Here is a 14650-nt window from a genome sequence, read left to right as displayed (position 1 = left end):
TGTTGTTCGAGATCTTCAGTTTCTTGGCAGTTTCTCACATGGAATAGCCTTCATTTCTCAGAACAAGAATAGACTGATGAGTTTCAGAAGAAAGTGCTTTGTTTCTGGCCATTTTGAGCCTGTAATCGAATCCACAAATGCTGATGCTCCAGATAGTCAACTAGCCTAAAGGCCAGTTTTATTGCTTCTTTAATCAGAACGACAGTTTTCAGCTGTGCTAACATAATTGCAAAAGGGTTTTCTAATGATCAATTAGCCTTTTAAAATGTTAAACTTGGATTAGCTAACACAACGTGCCATTAGAACACAGGAGTGGTGGTTGCTGATAATGGGCCTCTGTACGCCTATGTAGATATTCCATTAAAAAAATCAGGGTCGAAATATACTTCTCCTATGGGCAAAGAAACTCAAAAGGGGTGATGATATTAACAATTTTGATCCGAATGTGCAAATTGTCCAAACAGATCTATAAGATAGATCGATTCTTATGTTATTTTGTATTGGACCATAAACGTATTTGTCTCATTAATCTATAAGGTCCAAATAATGATGATCAATGCTTCTTTGAAAATATACAATAATTTATGAAGCCTAAAAGTAATAGTTATTATGGTGGGAGATTATAATACGGTTTTATATACCTCAATGGACCGTAAAGGAAATCACACTACAAACTATCACCATCATGCACTTAAGGAAATCACGAATATATTGGAACTAGTGGATATACGGACCCTTAAATACCCTGACCTAGTGAGATATTCATGGCGGAGGCTCAATCAAGCTAGTCATCTTGACTACTTTTTTTATGTCATTCTCGCTGGCACCAGAAGTTTAGAAAGTATTGATAGGGGACAGAATGCGGTCAGACCATCAAATGATTGGCATATACATTACTTTTACAGAATTTCCACGTGGGAGAATATATTGAAAACGGACTTTTTCCCAACATAACATAGGTACAGCAGATCCCCTTATTGTATGAGACACTTTTAAATGTGCCTTTGGAGGAAATGCAATTCAATACTCATCTTTAAAACAAAAGCAATTTAGGTCAAAGGAACAAAGGAAATAGAAGGACCAACAGTACAGATAGATAGCAATAAAAACTGTACCATAGAGACTTATTCAAGAAAGATCAAGTGTAATATATTATAAAAATACAGCGAATGGGATGGAATATGGGGAAAAATGTACCAAATAATTTTTTAATCTTCAACATAGAAGTGCTACCAAAAATAATTTACTGAAACTTCTTACAAAATGGAGCCAGCCATGATTCACCATACCATATTTTGAAACAGGAAGCAAAGTACTTTTAAGCATACGTTTTCATTTCAGTCTCCTCCATCTCCACTAACCAAAGTTAATTGTATGGATTTTTTTTCTTCTATTAATAATGTAAAATTAACATCTGTACAGAAAGAATCATGTGAAGGCCAAATTACAAACAAATTACAAACTTTTTGATGCATTTAAAGCCTTTAAGTCTGGGAAAACTCCAGGGATGGATGGCATACCTTTTTCGATGTACTCAGAGGACCGTTATTAGCATGTTTTAACCACTCCTATAAAAATGGTAGATTATCAGATACTTAACAAGGTGGTCTGATTTCATTACTACTTAAACAGGACCCAAGAGATAAATATAAAGATGCAGTCCATTTAAAAAATTTGTGACCCCTTACACTTCAGTGTTGTGATGCAAAAATTCAGGCAAAATCCATATAATTAAAGAGATAGTCAGATATTATTAATCCTAATCAGACAGGTTTTTTTTTTTTTTTTTTTTTACATGGACGATAGATTGGAGATAATATAAGTAATATAAGTACTGGACACTACAATGGGTTAAAGTTATGTACAGTACCAGTCAAAAGTATGGACACCTACTCATTCCAGTGTTTCTTTATTATTACTATTTTCTACATTGTAGAATAAGAGTGAAAACATCAAAACTATGAAATAACACACATGGAATCATGTAGTAACTAAAAAAGTATTACATGAAAATAGATTTTATATGAGATTCTTCAAAGTAGCCACCCTTTACCAAAGTGTGCAAAGCTTTCTCTCAACCATTGCATTTCTTTTACTAGGTGTGAATTTCTTTCCTTATTAATGCGTTTGAGCCAATCAGTTGTGTTGTGACAAGGTAGGGGTGGTATACAGAAGAAAGCCCTATTTGGTAAAAGACATAGTGCATATTATGGCAAGAACAGCTCAAATAAGCAAAGAGAAATGACAGTCCATCATGACTTTAAAAACATGAAGATCAGTCAATGCGGAACATTTCAAGAACTTTTTTATTCAAGTGCAGTCGCAAAAACCATCAAGCGCTATGATGAAACTGGCTCTCATGAAGACCACCACAGGAAAGGAAGACCCAATTATTAATTACCGTAATTTCCGGACTATTGAGCGCACCTGAATATAAGCCGCACCCACTGAATTTAAAAAATATATATATTTTGAACATAAATAAGCCGCACATGTCTATATAAGCCGCAGGTGCCTACCAGTACATTGAAACAAATGAACTTTACACAGGCTTTAACGAAACACGGCTTGTAACAAAAAATAAAAAATTAGCAGTAAGCTTTAGTTGTCTTTTTGCACTGAGTCAATTACTCACGCTGCTGTTTCCAACGTCTTATCATCGACTCATTAAGACCAAGCTCCCATGCAGCAGCTCTATTTCCTTTTCCAACAGCCAGATCAATCGCCTTCAACTTGAAAGCTGCATCATATTCATTTCTCCGTGTCTTTGCCATGATGAGGGTGACAAAATGACTACCGTAATCAGAATGATGGGAAGTTTGAGAGCGCTCACTTTAAAATCGATTTAAGCAACAGGTGTGGCTGAAATAGCCGAAGCCACTAATTAGAAATGGTGTCCACATACTTGTGTATATAGTGTTAAAGCTAAGTGTTGTTGTCCATTAGTTTACACCAATTTGTGGAACATAAAGGAAACTTTTTTTAAATGATGCAGACAATTACATTGTGGCTTTTGTGAAACATTACAGTTAAAATATTTATGTTCCACAAATTGGTGTAAACTAATGGACAACAACACTTAGCTTTAACACTATATACACAAGTATGTGGACACCATTTCTAATTAGTGGCTCCGTCTATTTCAGCCACACCTGTTGCTGACAGGTGTCTGATATCGAGCGCACAGCCATGCAATCTCCATAGACAAACAGCAGTAGAATGGCATTACTGAAGAGCTCATAGGATGTCACCTTTCCAACAAGTAAATTTGTCAAATTTCTGCCCTGCTAGAGCTGCCCTGGTCAACTAAGCGCTGTTATTGTGAAGTGGAAATGTCTAGGAGCAACAACGGCTCACCTGCGAACTGGTAGGTCACACAAGCTCACAGAACCCTCTAAAAGAAAGCTAATGTAATTTTGTAATGTGGGTGAACTATCCCTTTAACCAAAGCCTGTGGCACATTCGTGACATTATGCAATAACAACAGATGACAAGGGACTGGACAAAGACAGGAAAAGTTCACCTGTTTCCATCAGTGACATTTTAATTGAATTGGTACAACATGTCTGACTCAGAAGGGTGAAATGTACAGAAGGAACCAGGGCCTGGATTAAGCTAAGTATGAAATGGAGGGATGAAAAGAAGACATGAACAAGGAGGATCTCTCAATGTGAGTGCATACTGCTCCTGTTAAATGGCCCCACAGGCCCTCTGACACAGAGAGGGAATATCTAAATAACGACAGAAGGCAAGAGAAAGACATGGAAATACTAACAGTTCGCCACTGGTTTCTGACAAAAGCCTGCCGTTATCTATCCCAGTTTTATTCACTATATTACAAGCTTTATACATATTAAAATGTAGAACATTAGCCATGACTACCGTATTACCCATATGAGGTGTATACACTTAATGATTAGCTTTGCTTTCTTTACAAATCCTGAATTGACTTACAGTGAATGCGTATAAGGCAAAAGACCAGCAAAGGGTTGAAATAAAGAGAATAGCGAGTGACAGTTTAAGGGGGTTCTGTCACGGTGCAGGGCCGTTTTACAATGAGGAATAAGACTAACCCAACAACACAAACAATAGGAGCCAATCACAAGTACCAGCCTTAAAGGTTCACTCCCTTGTGTAACAATGTGCATTTTTTTCAGGCTTGTGGTCAAGTTCATTAAGCAAAGAAAATGTAGGGACTACATTACATAAATGTTATTCTGGAAATCAAGTAGATCCTTTTCTTTCAAAGACAGAATGTAGACAACTATGACTGAGATGAACAACATGGCTGTTAATCACTAGCTTGTCCATTCAACCCTCAGCAGAAGATCTCAAAATTGGTACACAGACACAGGTCTGCACTGCCCTCTCGCTCAACATTGGCCAAATCCATAATACACCAGTTTAAAAAAAAAAAAAAGACAAATTGAATCACAAGCACGTCTCCCTATGGAAAACAAAATACTGCCACCAAGTGGCTATTGTGGGTATCAACATATTAAATCAGCAGGATAAGGTTTATATTTGAAAGCATCCATTTACTTACCCCTCAACATCACCCCCCCCCCCCCAACAATTTTGAACAATAAACTCTTGGAGTGCTTCCGACTCATTGCCTGGGTTCAGGTTGAGTATTTTAGTGTCAATGTAATGATTCAGCATCCTGTAGCATGCAATGCATTTGAAAAGCTCTGTCATTTTTAAGCTAGTGGGGTTGTAGTGTTCGTATGAGTTAGTTGTGAAATGGTTTCAGTGACCCAGACTAGTGTTATAAGGCATAATAACCTTCTGCTTTGCATTTAGGACAACTAACAAGCTCACCCTCATGCATTTTGTCAAGAGACACACACACACACACAAAAAAAAAGACAACATGCATCTGTCTGGTTAGTCTTTTTCTGCGCAGAGAGGAAGGGAGGGAGAGATTCCTTGCTGCAAGATCCCATACATGTGCAATATCATTCTCAACGGGATGACCTTTTTCCACAAACCAACGATTGTCACAGGTGTTGGTTACTGCCAACCATCACCGAGAACGTATGGAACTATTGCTTTTGTCAGTCCATCATTCCAACCAGTCATAAGAGAACCCCCTGACAGCCTTGCAGCAGGGAGACAGGATGGGGGATTATGAGCTGTTCCCAGTTCAGTTCTGACTCAGTTGGCACTTTTGGAAAGGACCTCTTATCTTCTCCAGTTCTCTGTTCCACAAACCGTATACCTGAGAGAACTTTCAAACAGTTGCAGTTCCCTCCATCAGCAAGGGGTGCTATGGTCCCCAAAAGTCAATCACCTTCAGACACTTAGGACCAGGCTGTAGAGTCACTGCTGTTAGGACCAGGCTGTAGAGTCACTGCTGTTAGGACCAGGCTGTAGAGTCACTGCTGTTAGGACCAGGCTGTAGAGTCACTGCTGTTAGGACCAGGCTGTAGAGTCACTGCTGTTAGGACCAGGCTGTAGAGTCACTGCTGTTAGGACCAGGCTGTAGAGTCACTGCTGTTAGGACCAGGCTGTAGAGTCACTGCTGTTAGGACCAGGCTGTAGAGTCACTGCTGTTAGGACCAGGCTGTAGAGTCACTGCTGTTAGGACCAGGCTGTAGAGTCACTGGTTTCTTACAGGTAGACGACTGACTGGTGTTCTCCCGTTTCATGGTGATGTGGGCTCTCACAGTGCATACTCTGACGTGGAGCCAGTGTGGTACGGAGATTAAAGTCTTTCATACCGGTGTCAAAGTGTTCCCCCATCCACACACACGAGCCTGGAAACACTATGACTGGGTAAGTATGCCTTTGTGATAAAACAGGGCAAGTTCACCCACGCGGACACAGGCTGGGAATGGCATAAGTAAGCTGCCAAACTCCACCTCCAAATGGAGTGAGACTGCCGTAGAAAAACATTCCTGGGCGATTTTCAAGGGCGAGCGTGTGAGGGAATGGTTATGAAGCTTAAGTGAAATGTTGTCAAATGAGAAGCATGTATATGTTATATGCTGTAGGTTCCATGTGAGAAAGTAGTGTGTGTGTGTGTGTGTAACCCTTGTCTCCTGTACAATAGAAGTGACAGTCTCAGTGTTCACCTTCCCACAGGTGGTGCAGGAGGAGCTCCCCTCATCACTGCCAAAGACACAGTCAAAACAATAAACTGTTACAATAAACTATATGCCTATGGGGAAAATATTGATATTCCTTTCATGTAAAAAATGTTGTACTCTGCACCAGACAATGTGTGTGTACGTTACTTATTGGCATGTTGCGTCACACTGATAAGTGAGCCCTCACCTCTGTTGGCTTTGCTGGGGTAGATCTTGGTGAAGTGCCGGTACTCCTCTGGAACAGGGAAGTCATCCAGAGGGTGGAAAGAATACTTGGACTCAAAGTCATCTGTAGGGTGAGAAGGTTAGGAAGATAACAGTTCAGGTCAGGGGTGGTGGTCAAGGCCATTGAAGGGCAAAAGGGAGGAGAGGATAGACAGAACAGTAGGGAGGAGTGTGAAATGTTGGTAGTTCTCAATCCTCTTGTATTGATCCAATTGTTCCACCCGAAGGAGCCACGGATCAAGTGCCCTGAAGCACTAGAGTCATCAGTTTTCACAAATAAAGTATATATATATATATATATATAAAAAATAAAAATGATTTTAAGTCAGTTTACCCTTTACCCAACTCAAATCGATTTGACCAACTCTGATGCATAGTTCTCCCATTCGCTTTTACAGATCCAACACTTACTTGGACTGCAACATTTTATACATTCCAAAAGACTCCGAAGTAGATTAATAACCAACTCACTTTGTTAGTCAACGTAGAGAGAAACCAAATTTGAGGTCAGGTGATGCAGTATGGGGAAGAAGACTCACCGACGAAGGAGCGGGAAATGGAGGTGTGTCCATTGCGGATAGGTGGGGGAGGGGGCGGGGGTGCGGCAGGGGTACGGGAGGGAGGAGGGGGCGGCTTGCCACGGCTATGAGGCTCTGAGGGGCTACCTCTGTAGGGGGGTGGTGGAGGGGGGGCATCCCGACCCCCGTTTCGTTGAGACGGCCCAGGCGGGGGTGGAGCTGTACAGACAACGAACGGTACGGTCATTAAGGAATAACAGAGCAGCCGCACTGGCGAACCAGCAGTCATTACAACACAACAGTAAGACAGGAACGCTAGAAAGACACTGTAGGCCTGTCGTGACACGCCACCTTCCTGACTGTAGCGCCACACCATGCCACACTACTTTTTCTACACTCGTTTAAAAATGTCTACACTAAAAAACAAATCACCTCTCCTCGCTTGCCTCACAGTATGATAGGTGATTGACAAGGGGAGATCGAGGTTAAACAAGAATTGTGACACAGCACAGTGAGAAAAATATTTAGAACTTAATGGGACTTGAAATGGGACTGGCCCTAACCCAGCTCCATTACAGTTAGAAGAACAAGGAAAGCACTAGTAGCAACATACCGGCTCCTCTACCGGGGGGGGTCACGGACTGGAGGGGGTGGGCGTCCGCCTGGCGGGGAGGGGGAAGGCGGCGGCGGTGGCGGCGCTTGCCCACGGGTTGGAGTGTGTCCAGGTCCAGGCGACGGCTTCTTGCTGAGGGAGTTGTGTCTCTGAGGTAGCTCCGGGGGCGGCTTCGTTAACCGGGCTGGAGGGGCCGTTGGTCATGGGCTGGCGGTACGGGGGAGGAGGTGGACCCAGAGAGGAGGAAGAGGAGGATGCAGAGGAGCCCCCTGACGTCAGGGGCCGGCGGTTGTTGTTGGGAGAAGGGGGTGGAGGAGGGGCGCTGTTGCGGGCCGGCACCGGGGAAGTCCCCCTCTGTACTGGCGTGGGAGGGAGGGGCTTCTCCCGGTTGTAGGAGGGGGCGGGTGGTGGCGCTTTCTGAGTCGGGGCAGGGGGTGCGTTGCCCCGGCGAGAGAAAGGGGGAGGTGGAGGAGGGGCGGAGGAGCTGTGCTTCATGCCACTGTTAGGGCTGCCGCCGCTGAGGGGGCGGGAGAGGTCGGGGAGGGAGGGCCTCTGGGATCGGGAGTGCTCCGGGGGAGAGGCCTGTTGGGCTGAGCAGTCTGTGTTGTCCTGGCGAACAGGGGGTCCGGGGGGACGAGGAGCAGCGGGGCGCGTGCCAGGAGGCGTCAGGGGTGACCTGCCAACCGAACCATCTGCACCAACAAAAAAGTATTCAGCAATTTATATGAAGATGAATTTATACATGAACAGAGAAACATTAGGACACTTCTCAGTCCAGAGTTACTACAGAAAAGAAGAGTATTGTTATGTTGTTTTAGTCATCATAATCCATTTTCTAATATTTTCACCCTGACAGAGGGTAAGGCCTTTCATATGATGAAATCTAAGGTTAGGGAACTCATTATTGTGAATCAGAAAATCTCCTTCAGGCATGCCTGACGTTCTGCCAACGCTGAAACCTGACGTTCTGCCAACGCTGAAACCTGACGTTCTGCCAACGCTGAAACCTGACGTTCTGCCAACGCTGAAACCTGACGTTCTGCCAACGCTGAAACCTGACGTTCTGCCAACGCTGAAACCTGACGTTCTGCCAACGCTGAAACCTGACGTTCTGCCAACGCTGAAACCTGACGTTCTGCCAACGCTGAAACCTGACGTTCTGCCCTCTCTAAGCAGTCAAAGACCAGTGCTCAGTTTTCAACCAATTGCAATCGTGCTTTGACAAAGAAGCTTGTTCCCAAACTAATCAGCGATAAATGAAATGGAAGGGAATTAAATTGCTGTGCTAAACCTTCAACACAAGCTTGATGGACCACTCCTTCAGCGGTCCAGATTGTTTTGGGAAATCTTTGTAAGTGACACCATTAGTAAAAACAGTTAAGATATTAAATACTTGCCTCCGACTGGTCGCAATTTAGGCACACCTGCCTGGAAAAGACCTCCCATCGGCTGAATGACCCCTGACGATCCTCCTCCGCCTACATTACTAACACCAGCACCATCTCCTTTAGGCTCTGGACAGGGAAGAAAACAAGGTTAAATGACATGCATTACAATAGTAACCTATTATATGTATAATTACCCTCATGGTCTCCCATGTGAAATAAGCCTTGACCCCCCAGAGTGTGTGCTCCATGCACTACCCTAGCATCATCAGTTCTGTGCTTCTTACTTCCATCCAATCAGATTAGTCAGTAAAACACCACCAGAATAGTAGATCTGAGACAAGGGTGAACCTTAGAGGTGCTTTGGCCTTACTTTCTAAGATGGGTGCGCTCCTGTCATGTACCACGCCGACCTTCTTCAGCTTAGCCCCTTTGTGGATGTCACCGAGCAGGGCTCCTCTGCCTTTGGCCTCATCTCGGTTGAGCTTAGGTGGGGTGGTGTTGGCCTGCAAGGGGAGGGGAAGAGAGCGCGCGTGTCCTCTAGTTAGCTCAGCATAGCACACTTTATGCTATCGTAGAACAGACCTGAATACATAACCCAATTTCTCATGGACAGACTACGGTACAGTAGATCTGTCATGATACAACGAGATGTGTATGATAACGAGCTGCATTAGTTTGGGTGCTTTGGACAAATCCCGATTTCACAGGAGTCTTTCGAAATTGGGATGGGCCATTTGGCCCATCGACTTGGCGTAACTAGCTGAGATTATACATAGCCTGACAGGTAACAGCTTGCAGAAAGACATGGCACAGTTGGTGCAAGGGAATTAGCCGGGTAGAACGTGTCCTTGAGGGGCTACAGTAAAATACATTTTTATAAGATTTATATTTTGTGAGTCCTTTACATCAAGTCATTAATTAGTTGTCCATTGCATAAATCCATATCGTTATGCAGCCCCGTCTGCAGAGGCCTGGTCGGTCCACTGCTCATTATGTGAATTACTTCATGTGTAAAAAAATGTAGAGGATGATTACATGAGCGAGCAGCACTAATCACCAGAAGCGCTCTGGCACGTCCCGAATGGCACCCGATTCATTATATAGTGCACTACCCTATGGGCCCTGGTCAAAAGCAGTGCACTATTAAAGCGAATAGGGTGCCATTTGAGACACAACCTCCGATTGGGCTTGGCAGGGAAAGGACAGCACGTACAATCACAGGCCACGAGGAGAGCTTATTTCGGATTTCAGTAGTGTGCTCTCTGAACCAGGTCAAAAAAACTCCGCTTCACAATACCAGTGAAAAAGGGATCTGAGAGTTGTCAAGTTGGTTACAACTAATTCATATAAACTACACTGGAGCTAGACCTACATCATGGCTCATGCCCATTAAATATGTCCCCATCATTTGTTTGACAGAGACGGTTCGCTATTAGATCCACACAGTTGCACAGGAAACATTTTGCCTCCAGGTGACACTCCGCATACTTGAATAAGGTCTTACCTGGCTGAAGGTGGGGGGTGGAGGGGGGCCTCCAGGGGGTGGAGGGGGAGGAATGGGCATCCTGACCCGCTCAACAAGTCTTGTGGATGGCCTGGGGTCTCAGATACAAACTCAGTCACCACCTGCAATAACGCAGAAAAACATGTTTCAGAGTCATCTAGTGACATTTCAGTCTTATCTAGCATGAATTTGTCAACTAGTACAGTTAGTTAAGTAGAAGTGGTTCACTTTGATTTGATTGTTTTCCTTGCAATAAACTATATATTAAACCACGTAGCTAGCCATCTAATAAACGTTAACATACTGGTCTCATGTGACGTTACTGATGACGTCTTCACTTCGTTAGCAAGTTGGCCTATCTAGCTAGCTAGTTATGCTAGCAGAGAGCTAACGTTGGGTCAGTGTTGCTGTGTAATGGAAATGTGCCGACTGTAGATAGCGTCAAGTCATCCAATAGTGTGGAGTCTCCAAATAAACCTGATCATCGGTAGCTAGGTCAGATTAGCCAATAGTTAGCATAATTTGGTTGACTAACGTTAGCTAGCTAACCAATTAGCATACAAACTTGAAGCCATTGCGGTGGCCCTTCTGCAAAAGGATAAGCTAACTCCATACATAACAACTCAACTAGCTAGCCACCGTGTAATAAAGTATGGCTACAATACATCCTAACAAACGTAACGTTCGCTATGAATCTCAGCTATATCATACATGGCGCGAACTCATCATGGCTATCATGTTTGGCTAATGTTCATGGCTATCATGTTTGGCTAATGTTCATGGCTGTCAAGTTAGCTAACTACAGGATCTGTAGCGAGCTAACTACCTGGGTTAACCTGCCAGAGTTGGCAACCTTTGCAAGTTAGCTTAATTAGGCGAATTTCTAGCTAGATTGCTACATAATGCAACTTACTGGAGTTCCTTAGCAGCCCATTCGTTTGATATTTGACGTTTTAATTCATATTTGCTCCTTCGTTCTCGGTAGTTCCTTCATCACAAGTGTATTAATAAGTTTCAAGCTGGCCATTGATATTTCACTCCTGCATTCACGCACACGTCCTTTCACTTGCAGCAGAGACTTGCTGACGTAGAGAAGATGGAAGTGTGCAGACGGAAAATATCCAGAGATGGTAAAGAAAGCGAGACACCCCACTCCCTATTTTATTCGAGTCGGGGCGGGGCCACCCTGGTCTACCTATTGCCCCCGCCCAGCGGAGGGGAGCCGCCAGAAACGTAACATCTTCCTAGGGCAGGGAGGGGGCAATAGGGCACCAATGAGCGGTTTCAGGAAGTGAATTCTCAATACAATCACCCGTTGTGATAAATATTAGCGATAGCAATATTACTGTACAACACACAATTCATATGTTGATGTAGTGCCCATTGGTTAAGAATGTTTCAAACGCTGTCTTGAGAAGTCATGTTTTTACCGTCACTTTCTGGCACAAAGAGCACAAAATAACTACACGTACCATGAGCCTTGAGGTCTGTATCGGCAGAACACGTCACTTTACAGAGAATGATAGAGGCCTCTAATGGCCAAAAGGCCATATTCGCATGGCCAGCGCCATTGAGGGCTTCCACCATGCTTCCGCTATTTTAAAGTAGTCATAATAGTCAACTGGGTGGGGATTCCTATGGGTTGTTGTTGCCTCAATGGTGCTGCCACCGACGCTATAATGGCACATTATAGCGTCGGTGGATATATCCTGACGGATGTCTTGAGATGTTGCTTCAATATATCCACATAATTTTCCTGCCTCATGATGCCATCTATTTTGTGAAGTGCACCAGTCCCTCCTGCAGCAAAGCACACCCACAACATGATGCTGCCACCCCATGCTTCACAGTTGGGATGGTGTTCTTTGGCTTGCAAGCCTCCCCCTTTTTCCTCCAAACATAACGATGGTCATTATGGCCAAACAGTTATATTTTTGTTTCATCAGACCAGAGGACATTTCTCCAATAAGTACGATCTTTGTCCCCATGTGCAGTTGCAAACCGTAGTCAATTTTTTCTAATGGCAGTTTTGGAGCAGTGGCTTCTTCCTTGCTGAGCGGCCTTTCAGGTTATGTCAATATAGGACTCGTTTTACTGTGGATATAGATACTTTTGTACCTGTTCCTCCAGCATCTTCACAAGGTCCTTTGCTGTTGTTCTGGGATTGATTTGCACTTTTCGCACCAAAGTACGTTAATCTCTAGGAGACTTAACGCGTCTCCTTCCTGAGCAGTATGACAGCTGCGTGGTCCCATGGTGTTTATACTTGTGTACTATTGTTTGTACAGATGAACGTGGTATCTTCAGGCATTTGGAAATTTCTCCCTAGGATGAACCAGACTTGTGGAGGTCAAATAAATTTTTTCTGAGGTCTTGGCTGATTTCTTTTGATTTTCCCATGATGTCAAGCAATGAGGCACTGAGTTTGAAGGTAGGCCTTGAAATACATCCACAGGTACACCTCCAATTGACTCAAATGATGTCAATTAGCCTATCAGAAGCTTCTAAAGACATGACATAATTTTCTGGGATTTTCCAAGCTGTTTAAAGGCACAGTCAACTTAATGTATGTAAACTTCTGACCCACTGGAATTGTGATACAGTGAATTATAAGTGAAATAATCTGTCTGTAAACAATTGTTGGAAAAATTACTTGTGTCATGCACAGTCGGTTGACTTGCCAAAACTATAGTTTGTTAACAAGAAATTTGTGGAGTGGTTGAAAAACAAGTTTTAATGACTCCAACCTAAGTGTATGTAAACTTCCGACTTCAACTGTATGTGAGAATGCTAGTCATTGACTACAGCTCAGCGTTCAACACCGTAGTGCCCTCAAAGCTCATCACTAAGCTAAGGACTACAACTGGATCCTGGACTTCCTGAAGGGCCGCCCCCATGTGGTAAGGGTAGGTAAGAACACATTCGCCACAATTATCCTCAACATGGGGGCCCCTCAGGGGTGCGTGCTCAGTCCCCTGCTGTACTCCCTGTTTACTCATGACTGCACGGCCAGGCACGACTCCAACACCATCATTAAGTTTGCTGATGACACAACAGTGGTAGGCCTTATCACTGACAACGATGAGACAGCCTTTGGGGAGGAGGTCAGAGACCTGACAGTGCGGTGCAAGGACAACAACCTCTCCCTCAATGTGATCTAGACAAAGGAGATGATCGTGGACTACAGGAAAAGGAGGACGGAGCAACGCCCCCATTCTCATCGACAGGGCTGTAGTGGAGCAGGTTGAGAGCTTCAAGTTCCTTGGCGTCCACATCACCAACTAACTAACATGGTCCAAGCACACCAAGAGAGTCGTGAAAAGGGCACGACAAAACCTATTCCCGCTCAGGAGGCTGAAAAGATTTGGTATGGGTCCTTAGACCCTCAAAAGATTTTACCATCGAGAGCATCGTGACGGGTTGCATCACTGCCTGGTATGGCAACTGTTCGGCCTCCAACCGCAAGGCACTACAGAGAGTAGTGGGTACGGCCCAGTACATCACCGGGGCCAAGCTTCCTGACATCCAGGACCTCTATAACAGGTGGTGTCAGAGGAAGGTCCTAAAAATTGTCAAAGACTACAGCCACTCTAGTCAGAGACTGCTCTCTCTGCTACCGCACGACAAGCTGTACTGGAGCACCAAGTCTAGGTCCAAGAGGCTTCTAAACAGCTTCTACCCCCAAGCCATAAGACTCCCGAACAGCTAATCAAATGGCTACCCAGACTATTTGCATCCCCCCCTTCTGTGCTGCTGCTACTCTCTGTTATTATCTATGCATGGTCACTTTAATAACTCTACCTACATGTACATATTACCTCAATTACCGGTACCCCCTGTAAATAGCCCCGATATTGTTATTTACTGCTACTCTTTAATTATTATTCTTATCTCTTACTTAAAAAAAAAACATTTTGTTATAGGTATTTTCTTAAAACTGCATTGTTGGTTAAGGGCTTGTAAGTAAGCATTTCACTGTAAAGTCTACACCTGTTGTATTCGGCGCATGTGACAAATACAATTTGATTTGATTTGATATGGAAACGTCAGACATCCTGCCCAGTAAATTACCACAACAGTCACTTGGTGGCAGTAGGCCTATACTGTATGAAGTCGGGACACAGCCCCCACACAACCCCCACTGACTGCCTCCTTTCTCTTATGTTATCCCAGAAACCCTATCCCTATAATCAATGCTGAATCTCTACCTTCTCTTTATACACTTTATTTCATACTTCTCTCTTTTTTATGGCTCACTTGGCATATGTGACGCACAGTAATGGCGGTTACATTGGAGCCGTAACCCGGAT

The 14650-nt window shown here is 43.9% G+C and overlaps 1 protein-coding gene across 1 annotated transcript; it reads right to left on the bottom strand.

The window, feature by feature from the left end:
• Positions 1-3521: 3521 nt before the first annotated feature.
• LOC106607500 (WAS/WASL-interacting protein family member 2) lies at positions 3522-11529 on the bottom strand. The gene is given in 10 exon segments (XM_014204502.2): positions 3522-6114; positions 6280-6381; positions 6857-7054; positions 7449-7467; positions 7469-7612; positions 7614-8140; positions 8846-8962; positions 9207-9339; positions 10341-10462; positions 11254-11529. Coding segments are annotated over 9 exon segments (1341 nt in total). The 5' UTR covers positions 10401-10462; positions 11254-11529; the 3' UTR covers positions 3522-6073.
• Between the last annotated feature and the right edge of the window lie 3121 nt (positions 11530-14650).

Source organism: Salmo salar, chromosome ssa06 (assembly GCF_905237065.1).
Source record: "Salmo salar chromosome ssa06, Ssal_v3.1, whole genome shotgun sequence".
Lineage (NCBI taxonomy): Eukaryota > Metazoa > Chordata > Actinopteri > Salmoniformes > Salmonidae > Salmo > Salmo salar.
This window is presented reverse-complemented; position numbering and strand designations above follow the sequence as displayed.